We start from the raw sequence: 16,513 nt of genomic DNA, 5'->3' as shown, positions 1-16,513 counted from the left end.
TGCAATGGTGCGATCTCGGCTCACTGCAACCTCCACCTCCCGGGTTCAAGCGATTCTCCTGCCTCAGCTTCCTAAGTGGCTGGCGCCTGCCACCACACCCGGCCAATTTTTGTAGAGATGGGGCCAGGCTGGTCTCGAACTCCTGACCTCAGGTGATTCACCCGCCACGGCCTCCCAAAGTGCTGGGATTACAAGTGTGAGCCACCATACCTGGCCAGAAGCTACATTTTAAACAATCTCCCATGGGAGTTCTTACCTAAGAGAAAATCTGAAAACCACTGCCTTGGGGTTACCTTGACTCCCCCCTCACTCTAGTCCATTTCTGTTCCAATCAAACCATTTTCTGATTTTATGGTAGCTCTCAAATCAACTCCTTCCTTTCTATTCCCACAGATGACCTGTAAATCAGGGTTCTACCTTCACTCTGGATTGATCTCTGTTCCTCCAATCTCCCATGCCAACTCACTTACACATCACTGCCAGAGCCATCTGCCCCTAAATGCTCTCTGGCATGTCTGTACTCAAAATTCGTTAATGACTCCCTACTGCCCAACCACATGCACCTTAAATTCTTTAGCTAGAAATGGTCAAGATATATGTTAACCGGGCCAGGCGTGGTGGCTCATGCCTGTAATCCCAGCACTTTGGGAGGCTGACGCAGGTGGATCGCTTGAGGTCAGGAGTTTGAGACCAGCCTGACCAATATGATGAAACCTCGTCTTCGCTAAAAATACAAAAATTAGCTGGGCATGGTGGCAGGCACCTGTAATCCCAGCTAGTCGGGAGGCTGAGACAGGAGAATTGCTTGAACCTGGGAGACGGAGGTTGCAGTGAGCTGAGATCAGGCCATTGCACTCTAGCCTGGGCAACAAGAGCAAAACTCCGTCTAAAAAAAAAAGAAAAAGATGTATGTTAACCAAGTTTTGTTCTGTAATAATTTCCACATTGAGATTATTAGAAAGTTGCTTCTATAGACATTACTTGAGCTCCCCTCAGAAATATGACAACATTTGTAATGCTCAAAAAGGGCTACATTGCAGGGCATGGTGGCTTACACCTGTAATCCTAGCACCTTGGGAGGCAGGGGGCAGAGTGCCTGAGCTCAGGAGTCTAAGACCAGCCTGGGCAACATGGTGAAACCCTGTCTCTACTAAAATACAAAAAATTAGACGGGTGTGGTGGCACAAGCCTCTAGTCCCAGCTACTTGGGAGGCTGAGGCAGGAGAATTGCTTAAACCTGGGAGGTGGAGGTTGCAGTGAGCTGTGATCGTGCCACTGCACTCCAGCTTGGGCAACAGAGACTCCGTCTTAAAGAAACAAACAAAAAAACACTGGGGTGGTGGCTCACACCTGTAATCCCAACACTTTGGGAGGCTGAGGCAGGAGGATCACCTGAGGTCAGAAGTTTGAGACCATCCTGGTAAACATGGTGAAACCCCATCTCTACTAAAAATACAAAAAATAGCTGGACGTGGTGGTGCATGCCTGTTATCCCAGCTACTGGGGAGGCTGAGGCAGGAGAATCACTTGAACCCAGGAGGCAGAGGTTGCAGTGAGCCAAGATTGCGCCACTGCACTGCAGCCTGGGCGACAAGAGCGAAACTCCCTCTCCCAACAAAAAAAAAAAAAAAAAAAAAAAAAAAAAGGCTATATAAAGGTTTCTCCATCATCTGTACTCATTTTCTTAGTTCTTATTCTCTTTTCACTGTTTTAGTGGTTTTTAAAAACATTTTTCTTTTAAACAAATACAAGTACTACTTTTTGGAAATGGACAGGCTGTAAAGAAGGCAAACATTCCCCCGAGATGAAGTTCAAATATGTCCCTTCCTATATCGCCTGTCTTGTCCATTAACTCACCGCTCAGTCCAGTGTCTATGCCTTTGCTCAGGTTCTTCTCCCTGCCTGCAGCACCTATTCTCTCCTTTCTGGTTAATTTTGTGCTTTCCTTTAAAGATCCAAGTAGATCACTTCCCTCATAAAGCCGTTCCCGACTAGTCTACAGGTATCTTTCTTCTCCCAAGAACACATGTGGCACTGATTCAGCAGTCCATTAAGAACACAGCCTCATAGTGTAATTTCTTTTAATGTATAGGATTGTTTCCAACTCATCAGGTTTGGTGCAGTTCTATCCAGGCTGCCCTTCCTGAATAGTCCAGGGCAAGAGCAGTAGTGAGTGATTCTTCTCTTTTCTTGGGTTCACTTTGACCTGAAGCAAGTTGCTATCTTCGGAGAATATGTATGGACCCTAACAGAATAGGGCTCAGGGGTCTTCATCCCTTACAAATCTTGGACTGTATCGAAGGGAAGGCCTCAGTAGTTCGTGCTCACTCAGCCCATTCGGATCCTGGTCCTCCCCCTCTCTTGGGGTTCAAGGGGTTCCTAGAGCTTTCTTGTTCCCACCCAGGCATGGGGGGCTAGTGTCCAGCTGAGAGTTCTCTCTCCACTGGGCGGGGGTCCGTGCCTGGATGGCCAGTGCATGGACCGGCCCTGCCAGCTCCTCGGCCAGTGCTGCGTGGACCAGCCGGTGTCGTTGTAGGGGGCTCAGTCCCTCGAAACGAGAGCTCACCACAGCCACGCGGAAGTGCGTCTCACTGCCAGGCGGGACCGCGTGGCCACCGCTCTCGTTGCGAAGCTCCAGCACCTCGGGGCTCAGGGCCTGCTCCAACTTCGCGCGAATGGCGGCCTCCACTGGACCGATGGCCCCAGATCCCGCGCTGCCCCGGGACAAACAGACCCGGCCAGCCATGGGGACCAGACCTGGGACCAGGCGCCCACTCAGCATCGGCTACGCCAGAGACACAGACACCAGGAGTGAGGGTCGAGATGATCCGCCTGGTGAGAGCACAGTGTCAACACCCGCCCCGCGACCCCCGCATCCGCTCTAACCCCACGCCCGGTGTCCACACCAGCTCCTGTCGGGAGACCGCCTCAACGCCACACAGGGAGACCCGAGACACCGCCCCTTTTCTCTACGTGACACGGTGAATTCGACCTCCAGCTGTGGGAGTGGAGGGACAAGCGGAGATTAGAAAGGCCCGCAAGCGAGGCGCGTTCGTTCCTTAGGGGATTTGCAAAGAATGGGCAAATGTAGGGGATGTGCAACTGCGTACTTGTGGTTGGGCCGAAGCCCCTGTGATCCCTGTGAAGCCCAGGAGAAGCCCCTTTTACCTGCCGCTCAACCTCGGATACTGCGATTCCCGCTCAAGGCCAGGACTCTGGACGCTCCGGAGCAAAATGCAGTCCTGGCGCCCTTCCTGAGGCACGCTGGGAAATGGAGTCCTTGCTGTGCATTAGTAGGACAGGCAGGCACCACGTGGTGCCCTAAGGGATCATGGGAACTGTAGTCTCGGATTCTTCCCACCGGTAAGGTCGTCAGAAACTCTGAACCCAGCAACGCGAAGAAAGAGGGATTTCACGCGCAGCTGGGGTTGGGATTATTAGATCTATTTTACTGCCAATAGATATTGTAGATCATCCAGCCCAATTCCTTTATTTTATATACAAGAAAATGGAAGTCTGATTGAATACATAATTACTGTGCCCCAGACTAGTGCTGGGGACTGGAAAGTCAAGTCAGACCCTGTCTTCAAGGATTTTACAGAGCACTGCAAGTGAGTGGACAATTGCAGTACTGGTACTAAGTGCTCCGATGAGATAAACACAGGATGCTACGGAGGCAAGTTACCCACACTTGGCCGGGGTTGGAGAGGTGGAATGAGGGTCGGGCAGAGAATATTTCCGAGATTTAGGGAAACAGTTTGGCGGAAACAACATGAAAATCCATTTCTCAGTCCCTCATAGTGAGGTTTTGGCTATGGTAGCCACATGTATAAAGGACAGGAGGAGAGAGAATTTTGAGGGAGTCTTTCTGGTGTAGTTAGGGTGTGGTTATGTGTGGTTGGAGCCTAGGGGGCAGATGATAGTGATGAGTAGGGTACCGGGAGGAGAGGAAGGGCCCAGACCTCCCCAGACCTTGTAGCCCTTGTTAGGCAATTTTGTCTTTATCCTAGAAGTAGTGGGAAGCTACTGAGGTTTTAAGCAGGGATGTAACAGGATGTAATTTTTCCAGGATGATTCTTAACTTTTATGCTTATATATATTTTTTGTCTTTGTTTTTTCTTCCTTTTTGTGGAGAATGGGGTCTCGCTATATTGCCCAGGTAGGTCTTGAACTTCTGGGCTCAAACTATCCTCCTGACTCTGCCTCCCTGAGAGCTGGGATTACAGGTGTGAGCCACCGCACTCGGCGATTCTTAACTTTTAAATTTATTTAAATTTTATTTCGTATCCTTAATATATTTACATACTTCTAAATGTTTCTCCCCAACTTCTCATTTTGAAAAATATCAAAGCCATAGAAAAGTTGAATAGTCCAAAGCAACACCCTCTACCTTTCACTTGGCCCACTGTTTTTTACATTTATATTTATTTTATACTTGTACATATATACTCATATATTTAAGTACTTTACATATACTTTAAAATATATTTATGTACTTTTTTGGATGAACAATTTGAAAAGAAGTTGCAGGTAGCATGACATTTCACCCCTAACTACTCCAAAATGTATCTCCTAAGAACAAAGATATTCTCCCACATAACCACAATATCCTTATCACACTCAAGAAATTTAACCTATGACATACACTGTTTTCCCTAGCCTTTAAAAAAAATTTAAAACTTCCAGAAAAGTTGCAAGATTAATACAATGAGCAACCCATTTATCCACTGTTCACCTAGATTCACTGATAACATTTTGCCAGACTTGTCTTTGTATCTCTCTTTTAATGTATGTGTGTATAATAATAATGAAATAATAATAATTATTTCTGCTGACTCACTTGAGTTATGTGCAAAATTCTTTTTTTTTTTTTTTTTTTTTTTTTTTTGGGACGGAGTTTTGCTCTTGTTGCCCAGGCTGGAGTGCAATGGCGTGATCTCGGCTCACTGCAACCTCTGCCTCCTGGGTTCAAGCAAGTCTCCTGCCTCAGTCTCCTGAGTAACTGGGATTACAGGCATGTGCCACCATGCCCAGCTAATTTTGTATTTTTAGTAGAGACGGGGTTTCTCCATGTTGATCAGGCTGGTCTGGAACTCCCAACCTCAGGTGATCCGCCCTCCTCGGCCACCCAGGATTACCGGGATTACAGGTGTGAGCCACTGCGCCCGGCCCAAAATTCTTTTTTTTTTAAAAACGGAATCTCACTCTGTCGCCCAGACTGGAGTGCAGTGGCGCCATCTTGGCCCACTGCAACCTCCACTTTCTGGGTTCAAGTGATTCTCCTGCCTCAGCCTCCTGAGTAGCTGGGACTACAGGCGAGTGCCACCACACTCGGCTAAATTTTTTTGTATTTCTAGTAGAGATGGGGTTTCACTATGTTGGCCAGGCTGGTCTGGAACTCCTGACCTCAAGTGATCCTCCTGCCCTGGAACTCCTGACCTCAAGTGATCCGCCTGCCTCAGCCTCCCAAAGTGATGGGAGTACAGGCGTGGACCACAGCGCCTGGCTAATTTTTGCATTTTTAGTGGAGAGGGGGTTTCACCATGTTGGCCAGGGTGGTCTTGAACTCCTGACCTCAGGTGATCTGCCCACCTCAGCCTCCTAAAGTGCTGGGATTACAAGGGTGAGCCACTGCGCCCGGCCTGTGATGGTTAATGTGCCAACTTCTAGAGGATTGGTGCTCAGATATTTGGCAAAATTTGGGTGTTTCTGTGAGGGTATTTTGAATGAAATTAACATTTGAATTGGTAGACGGAGTAAATTGCCCTCCCTAATGTAGGTGGGTCCCATCTAACCAGTTGAAAGCTTGACTAGAACAAAAAGACGGACCCTCTCCTGAGTAAGAGAGACTTCCTTCTGCCTGACTGCTTTGAGACCGGAGGGACGTTGGCTTTTCCCAGCCTTCAGACTCAGAAGTAAACACTGGCTCCATCTGGGTCTTAGACTTGGCCTTTGGACTGGAACTACACCATTGGTTCTCAGGGCCTTTGGATTTGGACTGGAACTATATCATCACCTTTCTTGGGTCTTCAGCTTGCCAGCTTACCCTGAAGATCTCGGGGATCTTGGGATTTATTAGCTTCCATAATCAAAAAGCCAATTTTTTATAATAAAACTATCTGTCAATCTATCTATCTATCTACTATTGGTTCTGTTTGCCTGGAGAATCCTGACTAATGTATATTTACTTAAAAAGAAGACATTTTTCTCACATAACCAGAATGTAACTGTCAGACTCTAGAAATTAACATAGATACAGTACTATTATCTAATCTACAGACCTTATTCAAAATTTGCCAATTGTTCACTTCTATCCTATATATAAGATGAAATATTTTCTGGTCCAGGATCCGATCTAGGATCACATGTTGCATTCAGTTGTTATATCTCTTTGTTTTCCATTAACTTGGAATAGTTTCCTAGATTTTCTTTGTCTTTCATGACTTTGGCAGTTTTGAAGTTACAGACATTTATTTTGTAGAATGTCCCTCAATCTGGGTTTCTTTATGATTAAAATTTAGCACATGCATTTTTTGGCCAGAATACTGCACAAGTAATGTTGAATTCTTCTCTGTGAAACTTACCAGGGCACGTGATCTTTATTTTTCTTATTACTAGTGATAATTCTGATCATTTGATTAAGATGGTATCTGTCAGGCTTTTCCACTATAAAATTCCTTTTCTGTCTGTAATTGTGGAAGATTCTTTAAGTCTATCTACTTTCCTATTTCTCCATTAATTTTTTTTCCCACTAATTTTAGCATCTGAGAAGTATATTTGAGACATCTCTTAGGGGTTGTTGAAGATGAAATGAGATCATGGGGGTGGGGCTGAGGTGTGGTATGTGATTACCTGGGGAGAGAGTAGATGGTGAGAAAAGAATCAGAATGTTTATTAGAAAGGCCACTCTGGTGAGGAGTGGGAAGAGTAGAAGCAGCGAGAGGAGTAGAAAAGTCTTTTTTGGTAGTCTGGGTGAAAGATAACCTGAGTGAAGGCACAAGATGGGCTAGAGAGAAGTAAATTGATTAGAAAGCTGCTACAAAGATGGCATCTATAGGACTTACTTTGGTTAGGACCTTGCAGTTTGCAAATTCAGTGAAATCCCACTTCTACTAAAAATACAAAAATTAGCCAGGTATGGTGGCACATTCCTGTAATCCCAGCTACTTGGGAGACTGAGGCAGGAGAATCTCTTGAACCTGGGAGGCAGAGGTTGCAGTGGGCGGAGATCGTGCCATTGCACTCCAGTCTAGGCGACAGAGCGAAACTCCGTCTCAAAAAAAAAAAAAAAAAAAAACAAGCACAGTACCGAGTGGTGAGTGCTGTCACCAGGATACGAACAAAGAGATGTGGGCACAGCAAGGATATTTGTGTGGGAGTAGGGAAGTTCTCCTCTAATAATTTTTTCTTACTTTTTTTGTACAGAGGAAGAAACAATGGCTGGATAAATGAAATGACTTCATTAAGCCCAACATCTAGTTAGTGAGAGTGTGAATGACACCATGAGGAGCATGTTCTTTGAGTCAGGCAGACCTAGACTCTAATCATGTGGCTGTGTGACCTTCAGCAATTTTTTTTTTTCTTTTTTTTTTGAGATAGAGTCTTGCTGTGTCGCCCAGGCTGGAATGCAGAGGCGCTGTTTCGGCTCACTGCAACCTCTGCCTTCTGGGCTCAAGTAATCCTCCAACCTCAGCCTCCCAAGTAGCTGAGACCACAAGTCACAGGTGTGTGCCCCACCACACTCAGTTAATTTTTGTATTTTTTGTAGAGATGGGGTTTCGCCATGTTGCCCAGGCTAGTCTCAAACTCCTGGGTAAAAGCCATCTGCCTTGGTCTCCCAAAGTGCTGGGATTACAGGCGTGAGCCACCGCACCCAGCCCAGCAATTGTTTTAATCCCTGTGAGCTTCAGTTTATTTGTGAAACACATAATTTTATCTACTTTGTAGGCAGTTGCTACTGTAGGGTTTATCATAGTAGGGTTTCAACATTATCTTTTTTTTTCTTTCACCCTTCTTATGGCACACAGCACTGTGATAGAAGTAAAAAAGAAATCAGAGGTCAAGTCCAGGCGCAGTGGCTCACACCTGTAATCCCAGCACTTTGGGAGTTCGAGACCAGCCTGGACAACATGGCAAAACCCTGTTTCTACTGAAAATACAAAAATTAGCTGGATGTGGTGGCGCATGCCTGTAATCTCAGCTATTTGTCAGCTGAGGCATGAGAATCACTTAAACCCAAGAAGCAGAGGTTGCAGTGAGTTGAAATTCTGCCACTGTACTCCAGCCTGGGTGACAGAGTGAGACTCTGTCCGGGAGAAAAAAAAAAAAGAGGAGGTCAGAGAAAGAAAGGAAGGTCAGCATGCCCCTCAAGCAGGGCCTTATGGGGTGCCAGGATTGTGGTAGGGTCCCCTATCATCTGGGTTTTGTTCTCAGCCCTTTAGGTCTGAAAAGTTGACACTATTAGAACTTCCAGGACTGACTGGCTTCTTGGGGAAGGGACCCATGCTAACAAAGTACACACGAAATTTATGATTAGTCCAAAATGCAAATTCATTGAATTCTATGATGAACATCTTTCTATAACTGGCTCCCCCTACTTCAGTCTTATGTTTTTATCTTGGAATAGAACAATCAGAAAGTTGTTCATTGAGCACAGAATCTGAATGAAGGAACTTGGATAGTCTTCAGAAATATTTCACCCAGGCTGTGAGAAAAGTCTGATGCTTTCATAATCAAGGACCCTTTTCTAGTAGGCCAAACTTTGCCTCTGTCAGATATATTTTACTGTTGGTGAAAACATAACATATTCCTACTACAATTGCCACCTGTTTGGACTCTATGTAGACCGCACCTTTCTGTTAACATTCATCTTCTCAAATGATACAATCAATTGGATTAGAAGGATCTTAGGTTACACTCTCGTCATCTCTCTCTGAACTTTGGTGTTTCCCAAATCTATACCAGCATTCTTACCAGGAGTAATCTCTATACGTAGCTGATTTTAAGTAATTCAACTCTCAGAGTTCACCATATTTCCTCCATTTTCTGGAGGCATTTCATCACAGACTTGTTTGTACTACTTTCAATTATCTATACACCCATTGCCCAACAGCACACATCCAATAAATGCCAGTTGAATAAACTGGTGAGAATAAAGGAGAAAATATCAGAAAAGGTGTCAAAGAATAAGATTTAAGTATTTTCTGGCCGGGTGCAATGGCTCACGCCTGTAATCCCAGAACTTTGGGACGTTAAGGCGGGCAGATCATTTGAGGTCAGGAGTTCGAGACCAGCCTGGCCAACATTCGAGATTTGAGATCAGGAGTTAGAGATTAGCCTGGTCAACATTAGTAGAGATGAAACCCCATCTCTACTAAAAATACAAAAATTAGCCGGGCATGGTGGTGGACGTGTCATCCCAGCTACTCGGGAGGCTGAGATGGGAGGATCGCTTGAACCCGGGTGGGTGGGGGCGGGGTAGAGGAGGTGGTGGTGGAGGTTGCAGTGAGCTCAGAAGTGCGCCAGCCTGGGCGACAGAGCGAAACTCCGCCTCAAAAAAACAAAAAAACTCACAAGTCTATTTTTTCTCTCTAGCATTCTACCTGACCTTAAGGGATACTAAGGAAAGGGTGAGAATGGTGTAGGAGATGTAGAACTCCCAGAGATGGGACGTTGAGGAGGAAGAAACACAACAGCTTTCAGGTTCATCTGTTATATGGGATAAAAGAAAAAAAGAAGAGCTTTCAGGAGATTTCTAAGGCCGCTGGAGTCACACCAGCAATTAATGCCTGACAGCAAAGTTACCCTTTCCCGGCTGTTGCTGAAATCTAAGGGATGATGATGAGGTGGACAAGGGAGCATGGAGAAAAAGTTTGAAGGGATGTTAAGGAAGCAACTGACTGGACATGCTGAGACGAAGGGAAGAGTAGAGTAGATTTCGGCTTAGTTATCTGTAAGTATGCTGGCGCATTTCAGAAAGAGGGTAAAGAGGGGAGGTTGTTTGCATGAGTTCGCGTTCGAATAGGCTGAGGTTGAGTTTGAGTTTGAGGTGCTCGTTGGGACAAGTAGTAGGTTGAAGTATTCAGTAAGCAGTTAGGCACAAGGGTCTGAGCTTCTGAAACAAATTTGGATGTTAGTTGAAAGCATATAAATGGGTAAGACTCTTCGGGATAAGTGAAGAATTGGAGATAGAGAAGCAGAATCCAGCTGGACTCGCAGATTGAGAGATGGCATGGGGAAGCAGGATATGAAAAGTCGGCGAGGTAAGAAGAAAAACGGAGGGCGACATTTTGAAAGCCAAGGGAGTAAGTTTCAAGGCCGCCTCCTGGAGGTCAAGAGGATGACAAATCTAGCCTCGGTCAAACTGAATTCCAAGGAGTGCAGGCGGGTGGGGTGGGGCGGAGTCGCTGCGGGCGACTTAAGTTGAGGGGCGAGAAAGGAGGCAGCCTTAGTAGTACTTGTATTTTTAAAGCGAATTTGGCTGTGACGAGACAGAAAGGGCGGGGCGGGAGTTGGTAGTTCAGAGCTCAAGGGGATCAGCGGCTTCAGAATCCCCTACTCTTGCGTGAGAGTAACTCTCAGTCTACGGATGTCTTCTGCAGTTTCTTAGGGTCCATGCTGGGATTTACCGGCTGTAAACTAAACAAAGCAAAGCAAAAACCCATAGTGCAAGACAGAACCAGCATTTTGTTTGAAAGCCTACTCTCTTTAAAGATCGTGGCATGCAAATAAGGGGCTTTAATGTGGCTCTCAGCGATTGGTAGATACTGACGAAATCCGTCATTTCCTTTCAAGCCAGGATGCAAACCAAGAGGCAGCGTTCTGCTTTTCTATTGGCTGTTGGATACGGCTCCGCTTTTAGCCAATCAAATGACTTCCCTTCACCCCTCCCGGTAGCTCTTATAAATTACATCAAATTGGTTATTCTTTCCACATTCTTCTCCTTGTAAAAGAAGCTGTAACTGCAATTTTAGCCGTAATGTCAGGACGCGGAAAGCAGGGAGGCAAGGCCCGCGCTAAGGCCAAGTCGCGCTCGTCCCGCGCTGGCCTCCAGTTCCCGGTGGGGCGAGTGCACCGCTTGCTGCGCAAGGGCAACTACGCGGAGCGGGTGGGGGCAGGCGCCCCGGTGTACCTGGCGGCGGTCCTCGAGTACCTGACCGCGGAAATTCTGGAGCTAGCGGGCAACGCGGCTCGGGACAACAAGAAGACGCGCATCATCCCTCGCCATCTGCAACTAGCCGTGAGGAATGACGAAGAGCTCAACAAGTTACTCGGGGGTGTCACCATTGCCCAGGGCGGCGTCTTGCCCAATATCCAGGCTGTCCTGTTGCCCAAGAAAACGGAGAGTCACAAGCCTGGCAAGAACAAGTAATTAAGAGGCTTGACACCATACTCATTCACCCCAAAGGCTCTTTTAAGAGCCACCAAAGTGTCAAATGAAGGGCTGATCACGAAATAGCGCATTAGCTCTTTTTTTGAAAACTTGGGTGGCTCTAAAAAGAGCCTTTGGTCTTTGGTTTGTTTGTCTGCATTTATTTGCTTTTGGCTTTGTGGCTTTCGGTTTTCTTTGGTAACAGAACGGCCTGGATGTTAGGCAAAACGCCGCCCTGGGCGATGGTGACTTTGCCCAGCAGCTTGTTCAGTTCCTCGTCGTTGCGGATGGCCAGCTGGAGGTGACGAGGGATGATGCGCGTCTTCTTGTTGTCCCGAGCCGCGTTGCCCGCCAGCTCTAGGATCTCGGCGGTCAGGTACTCGAGGACCGCCGCCATGTAGACGGGCGCGCCAGCCCCCACCCGCTCCGCGTAGTTGCCTTTGCGTAGCAAGCGGTGCACTCGCCCTACCGGGAACTGGAGGCCAGCGCGGGACGAGCGCGACTTGGCCTTGGCGCGAGCCTTGCCTCCTTGTTTGCCACGTCCAGACATGACTGAAATCAAGGTTAAACACAGAAAATGCTCAGAACCTCGCTACAAAATAAGCTTGAAAGAGAACCAAGAGGAAAGCCTTTATAAGCTTTCCTAGGGGTGGGGTCTAGAACGAGTTTTTCATTGGTCCTAATATGGCTTCAGAACCGGCCAATCAAGTCAAGAGTCGGTGTTGTTGCGTACGCATTGCTGAAAACGCAAGGTCCGCACACGGACCAATGGAAATGGATGACTTTCGGAGCCCTAATTTGCATAAGGTGGTTATAAAAGAATCAGGCCCGCCCATTCTCTTACTTCTTTTCTTGGCTAAGCCGCGTTTGTACTGTGTCTTACCATGCCTGAACCGGCAAAATCCGCTCCGGCTCCTAAAAAGGGCTCCAAGAAAGCCGTCACCAAAGCCCAGAAGAAAGACGGCAAGAAGCGCAAGCGCAGCCGCAAGGAGAGCTACTCCATCTACGTGTACAAGGTGCTGAAGCAGGTCCACCCCGACACCGGCATCTCGTCCAAGGCCATGGGCATCATGAACTCCTTCGTCAACGACATTTTCGAGCGTATCGCGGGAGAGGCGTCCCGCCTGGCGCACTACAACAAGCGCTCCACCATCACGTCTCGCGAGATCCAGACGGCCGTGCGCCTGCTGCTGCCCGGCGAGCTGGCCAAGCACGCCGTGTCCGAGGGCACCAAGGCTGTCACCAAGTACACCAGCTCCAAGTGAGTCCCTGCCGGGACCTGGCGCTCGCTCGCTCGAGTCGCCGGCTGCTTGACTCCAAAGGCTCTTTTCAGAGCCACCCACCTAATCACTAGAAAAGAGCTTGTTCACTTATTTCCTTAGTTTCTTCTCATAAAATAAGTTATTTTAGTGTAAAGGTCATGGGAAGTGGCACACGTAACTTTTTAACCATTTGGAACTTGAGGTCCCTGGTGCATGATTGGATTTGCTTTTGAATCTAGAGCGTGTCTTCACTCATTGTGCTGCTTAGCTTTCCCAGGAGTCGGTTCTCAATTAGGATGTTGGGAATCCGCCTCTTTACCCGCCCCCACTCCCGCCCCACACTGGCGCCCTGGTGGCTTCTTGGGTCTGTTTCATTCTAAAACGAAGTGGCTGAGTTCGGCTGTTATTTAAGATAACTCCAGGACACAATTCAGCCCAGGTTCCGCAAACACTGCGTGACAGCTCTGTATGACTGACGCTTGGCAGCACCTTTTGTGTCCGGTCACCAGTTCTGCCGTGCGATGGGGTCTCCTGTGGATACCAGCCGTTCTGTGTAGCTTGGACGAAGCCCGCGCAGCCGAGTCCCAGCCTTTTCCTGATTGGGCGACATGAATATTCAAATTCTGCGCCTCTTTCCAATTTGTAGATTTCAGTTTCCGTCGTTCACTTTGAGACTTTGAAATTCCTATTTCTCGTTTTGTTGATAATTTTCGCATTTAATTGTCTCTGCTTTAAATGGTAAGGCTACGGCCCCAGGTCACTGCGAGGCACTTACCGTGTAGATACGGGCTCAAAAGTCACCTCTCAGAGACCTACGTCATCTACTAAGGAATTCGCGCCACTCATACTTGCCTGTCTCATTTTATTTTCCTTCTAGCAGCTGTCTGAAATTGGTTCGTCTGTTTGCTTGTTTATGGTATTCTCAAGCCCTTGACAGACCGGCTGGTGTGGTTTTCCCGTGCATCTTCAGCCTGGCACATTATGGACACTTACTTAAATACTACGTATTGATGTAATATCGTTGGGTTAGTTTTTCCATCCCATCCTTTTCTTAATCGCTTTCGTGGATGGATGATGGGTGCTATTCATTTCCATTAGATGTATGTGAAGGCACGGTGAAAATGGAAATGTTTTTGGAGCTACTTTCTCAAATGTATCCTTAGTCACCTCAGTGCAACAGCTGGGAGGGGGCTGTGTTAAGATTTTTTTTGCATCAAAGAGGAGGTGGCAATGGTAGATCCACCCTTATGCTTCCCAGTTTAGCATAACCTCTTTTGGATTTTCATCAAATTCAGCGTATTGGTCACTGGAAAGAGCCTTTTCTTTCTTTTCTTACTCTCCCCTCTTGGTGTTCCCCTCTTAAAGGAGAGGAGCTTTTAACTGACAGTCACCACCTCATTTGCTTTTCAGGAGGCCATGCAAGATAGGCAGGACTACAGGGTTAATCTCCTTTTTACAAATGAGGCCAAGGGAAGCCTCATTGGTTCACAGTCATGCAGCTCATACTGTCCACCCTTGTATTCTCAGATGCAGGACAATTGCATTTTAGTTTTATTTTGTGGAGGTATAGAATATTTACTCTTTCTGTCCAACCCTTGATTCTGCCGAGGAAGACACTGATGGTTTGATGAGTGATTCAACTCTGTTTTTGGCTAAGGGTTTTTGGAGTTGATAGCAGTGGTCTGATGAATCCAAATGAGCTCTAGACATTATCACAGACTGAATATATCTTAACTGTCTCCTACATGTGTGTTTTCAAATGTGTGTAGATGCTATTGTTATTAATAAAGTTACCAATTAATTTAAAGGCTTTGCTGGATTCTTTTATCTACAGTATATATTTCTCAATGAATGAAATTAACAGATACAACTTACACGGGGTCTATAGAAAAGCATGGGTACCTCTGATCTGGGGGATGACTTATTTATAAGCCACCAGCCAAACTGCTGCCCCAAAGGTGCACTAGGGCTGAAATAGTCTCTTACAAGGCCACTGTTAATGCTTAGTAATTGAAAAATATATGATCACAAATAGAAAGCAGTACAAATAAGATGGAGGAACTAAAGTTCATAATTAAGTTAAGCTAACACCTACGGAGCACTTACTATGTGCCAGGTAGTGTTCTAGGCCCGTTATACATACTGACTCATCTAATTCTCACCAGGACCTCAGGAAGTAGTACCGTTATTATCACCCATTTTACAGATAAGGAAACTGAGGCAAAGAGAAGCCTTTCTTCAGAAACTCTCCAGAGGATAAGCTCCTAGGTTAGCAGTTAAGGGACTTGAGAAACAGGGTCATTCTGAAAACCTGGACCCTTCCCTGTGTTTTAGGGGGAAATATCTATGCTTTAGAATTGAAAAGAAATATCACTGGTTTTATTCTCTTCAGAGTGCACCCTGGATATAAATCCTGGGTAGTGGTGGCTGAGTACATTAAGGGTGGAATTAGGCGGCTGTGAGCCTCCATCCCAGAGGCCATAGCTCAACTCAATTGAGTTTGTCCCCACAGTGGTGGGGCTCACCAGCTGGAATCCTTTCACTGACATGAGAGAGCCTTAGTTGCTGGCTTTGGGCTCCTCCTGGGGATGATGTTCACTGGGAAGGATGTTACAGAGTGAGGAAGGGGGAAAAGGTGATAGATTTGATATTTTAACTCTGGAGGAGAAGTAATTGGTGAGATTAGTCCTCAAGAACCTCTTTGATCATTTCTCCTGCTCAGACATCTTTAAACATTTGCTTATGTTGGGGTTAATAACAATAATTGTTAAAATAATGATTGCTTCCCCTTACTGAGCACTTAACTGTTTACCTTAAACTTACTTAGCAGTAAGCTAAGAGTTTACCTTACACTTACTTAGCAGGATGGTCTCGATCTCCTGACCTCGTGATCCGCCCGCCTCGGCCTCCCAAAGTGCTGAGATTACAAGCGTGAGCCACCCTGCCCAGCCTACAGCCACTTGTTAAGATAGGTTCTGTTGGCTGCACGCAGTGGCTCACACCTGTAATCCCAGGTGGGTGGATCATTTGAGGTCAGGAGTTCAAGACCAGCCTGGCTAACATGGTGAAACCCCATCTCTACTAAAAATACAAAAATTGGCATGGTGGTGGGCGCCTATAGTCCCAGCTACTCAGGAGGCTGAGGCAGGAGAATCCCTTGAACCTGGGAGGTGGAGGCTGCTGCCACTGCGCTCCAGCCTGGGTGACAGAGGAAAACACTATCTAAAAAAAAAAAAAAAAAAAGGACCAGAAGGACACTGTCATAGCTCGTAATATTGCTTATCAACAATTCTGTAGTAGGCCTGAAGGGCAGCTCTGTTTGGGTTTCAGAAATTGACCCTTAAGTGAGAGACCGTCCATGTAACCGAGGGGACTAGGTTTAATAATTCATTTAATATGTGTGATTGAAAATCTGTATCTACTAATTTTATAAATATTAATTATCTATGAACATTATTAAATTCTGTAAGAACAGCATTCTAGGACCGTTTTCTTCTCTCTGACTCCTAAGCATTGTTAGGTGTGATATCATTTGTTCTTTCATTCAAGAATTTATTGAGTATCTGTGAAGATGGCAGGTAATCTGCTAGGAGGTGAGGACAGAAAATTGAACAGGAGTGGCTTCTGCCTTCCTGGACCTCCAGTGACTAGAAGAGAAGACATATTAATCCCGTGACTATGAGAAAGTGTGACAAGTATTACAACTGTAGAGGTATAGATACAGAGAGTGTAATGGAGGGAGTCCTAACTTCACGTTGGTGGGTGTAGGGAAGGCCTCCCTGAGGAAAGGACCTTTAGGATGACACTTGACAAGGATAGGAAGGGTGTACCAGGCAGTGGATGGCATGGGCGAAGGCCTGGAGAGAGTGGAAAAGATCAT

The 16,513-nt window shown here is 46.4% G+C and overlaps 4 protein-coding genes across 5 annotated transcripts; 2 read left to right on the top strand and 2 right to left on the bottom strand.

Annotated features, from left to right (window-relative positions):
• Positions 1-2,064: 2,064 nt before the first annotated feature.
• On the bottom strand, positions 2,065-3,277 carry BOLA1 (bolA family member 1). Of its 2 annotated transcripts, none has more exons than XM_023214376.1 (2): positions 3,169-3,277; positions 2,065-2,832 (listed from the first exon to the last, which is right to left on the bottom strand). In XM_023214376.1, exon 2 carries the CDS (start codon positions 2,780-2,782, stop codon positions 2,369-2,371), a length of 414 nt encoding a protein of 137 aa, XP_023070144.1. In that variant the 5' UTR covers positions 2,783-2,832; positions 3,169-3,277; the 3' UTR covers positions 2,065-2,368. The 2 variants fall into 2 exon arrangements, with proteins under 2 accessions (XP_023070144.1, XP_023070145.1); XM_023214377.1 differs by having other exon boundaries at positions 2,065-2,785; positions 3,169-3,261.
• Positions 3,278-10,887: 7,610 nt separating this feature from the next.
• On the top strand, positions 10,888-11,420 carry LOC111543975 (histone H2A type 2-B). The gene has a single exon (XM_023214375.1). It carries the CDS (start codon positions 10,979-10,981, stop codon positions 11,369-11,371), a length of 393 nt encoding a protein of 130 aa, XP_023070143.1. The 5' UTR covers positions 10,888-10,978; the 3' UTR covers positions 11,372-11,420.
• Positions 11,421-11,520: 100 nt separating this feature from the next.
• Positions 11,521-11,972, bottom strand: LOC111543594 (histone H2A type 2-C). The gene has a single exon (XM_023213563.3). It carries the CDS (start codon positions 11,919-11,921, stop codon positions 11,532-11,534), a length of 390 nt encoding a protein of 129 aa, XP_023069331.1. The 5' UTR covers positions 11,922-11,972; the 3' UTR covers positions 11,521-11,531.
• A 243-nt stretch (positions 11,973-12,215) lies between these two features.
• Positions 12,216-14,440, top strand: LOC111543593 (histone H2B type 2-E). The gene has a single exon (XM_023213562.1). The coding sequence runs from the start codon at positions 12,256-12,258 to the stop codon at positions 12,634-12,636; it is 381 nt and encodes a 126-aa protein (XP_023069330.1). The 5' UTR covers positions 12,216-12,255; the 3' UTR covers positions 12,637-14,440.
• Positions 14,441-16,513: the final 2,073 nt, after the last annotated feature.

Source organism: Piliocolobus tephrosceles, chromosome 1, assembly GCF_002776525.5.
Source record: "Piliocolobus tephrosceles isolate RC106 chromosome 1, ASM277652v3, whole genome shotgun sequence".
Lineage (NCBI taxonomy): Eukaryota > Metazoa > Chordata > Mammalia > Primates > Cercopithecidae > Piliocolobus > Piliocolobus tephrosceles.
The sequence above is the reverse complement of the archived record's forward strand: the minus strand, read 5'-3'. Positions and strand labels throughout refer to the sequence as shown.

Coding starts and splice junctions, on each gene's coding strand:
- BOLA1 (XM_023214376.1), bottom strand. CDS start 2,782: ATGCTGAGTGGGCGCCTGGTCCCAGGTCTGGTCCCCATGGCTGGCCGG.
- LOC111543975 (XM_023214375.1), top strand. CDS start 10,979: ATGTCAGGACGCGGAAAGCAGGGAGGCAAGGCCCGCGCTAAGGCCAAG.
- LOC111543594 (XM_023213563.3), bottom strand. CDS start 11,921: ATGTCTGGACGTGGCAAACAAGGAGGCAAGGCTCGCGCCAAGGCCAAG.
- LOC111543593 (XM_023213562.1), top strand. CDS start 12,256: ATGCCTGAACCGGCAAAATCCGCTCCGGCTCCTAAAAAGGGCTCCAAG.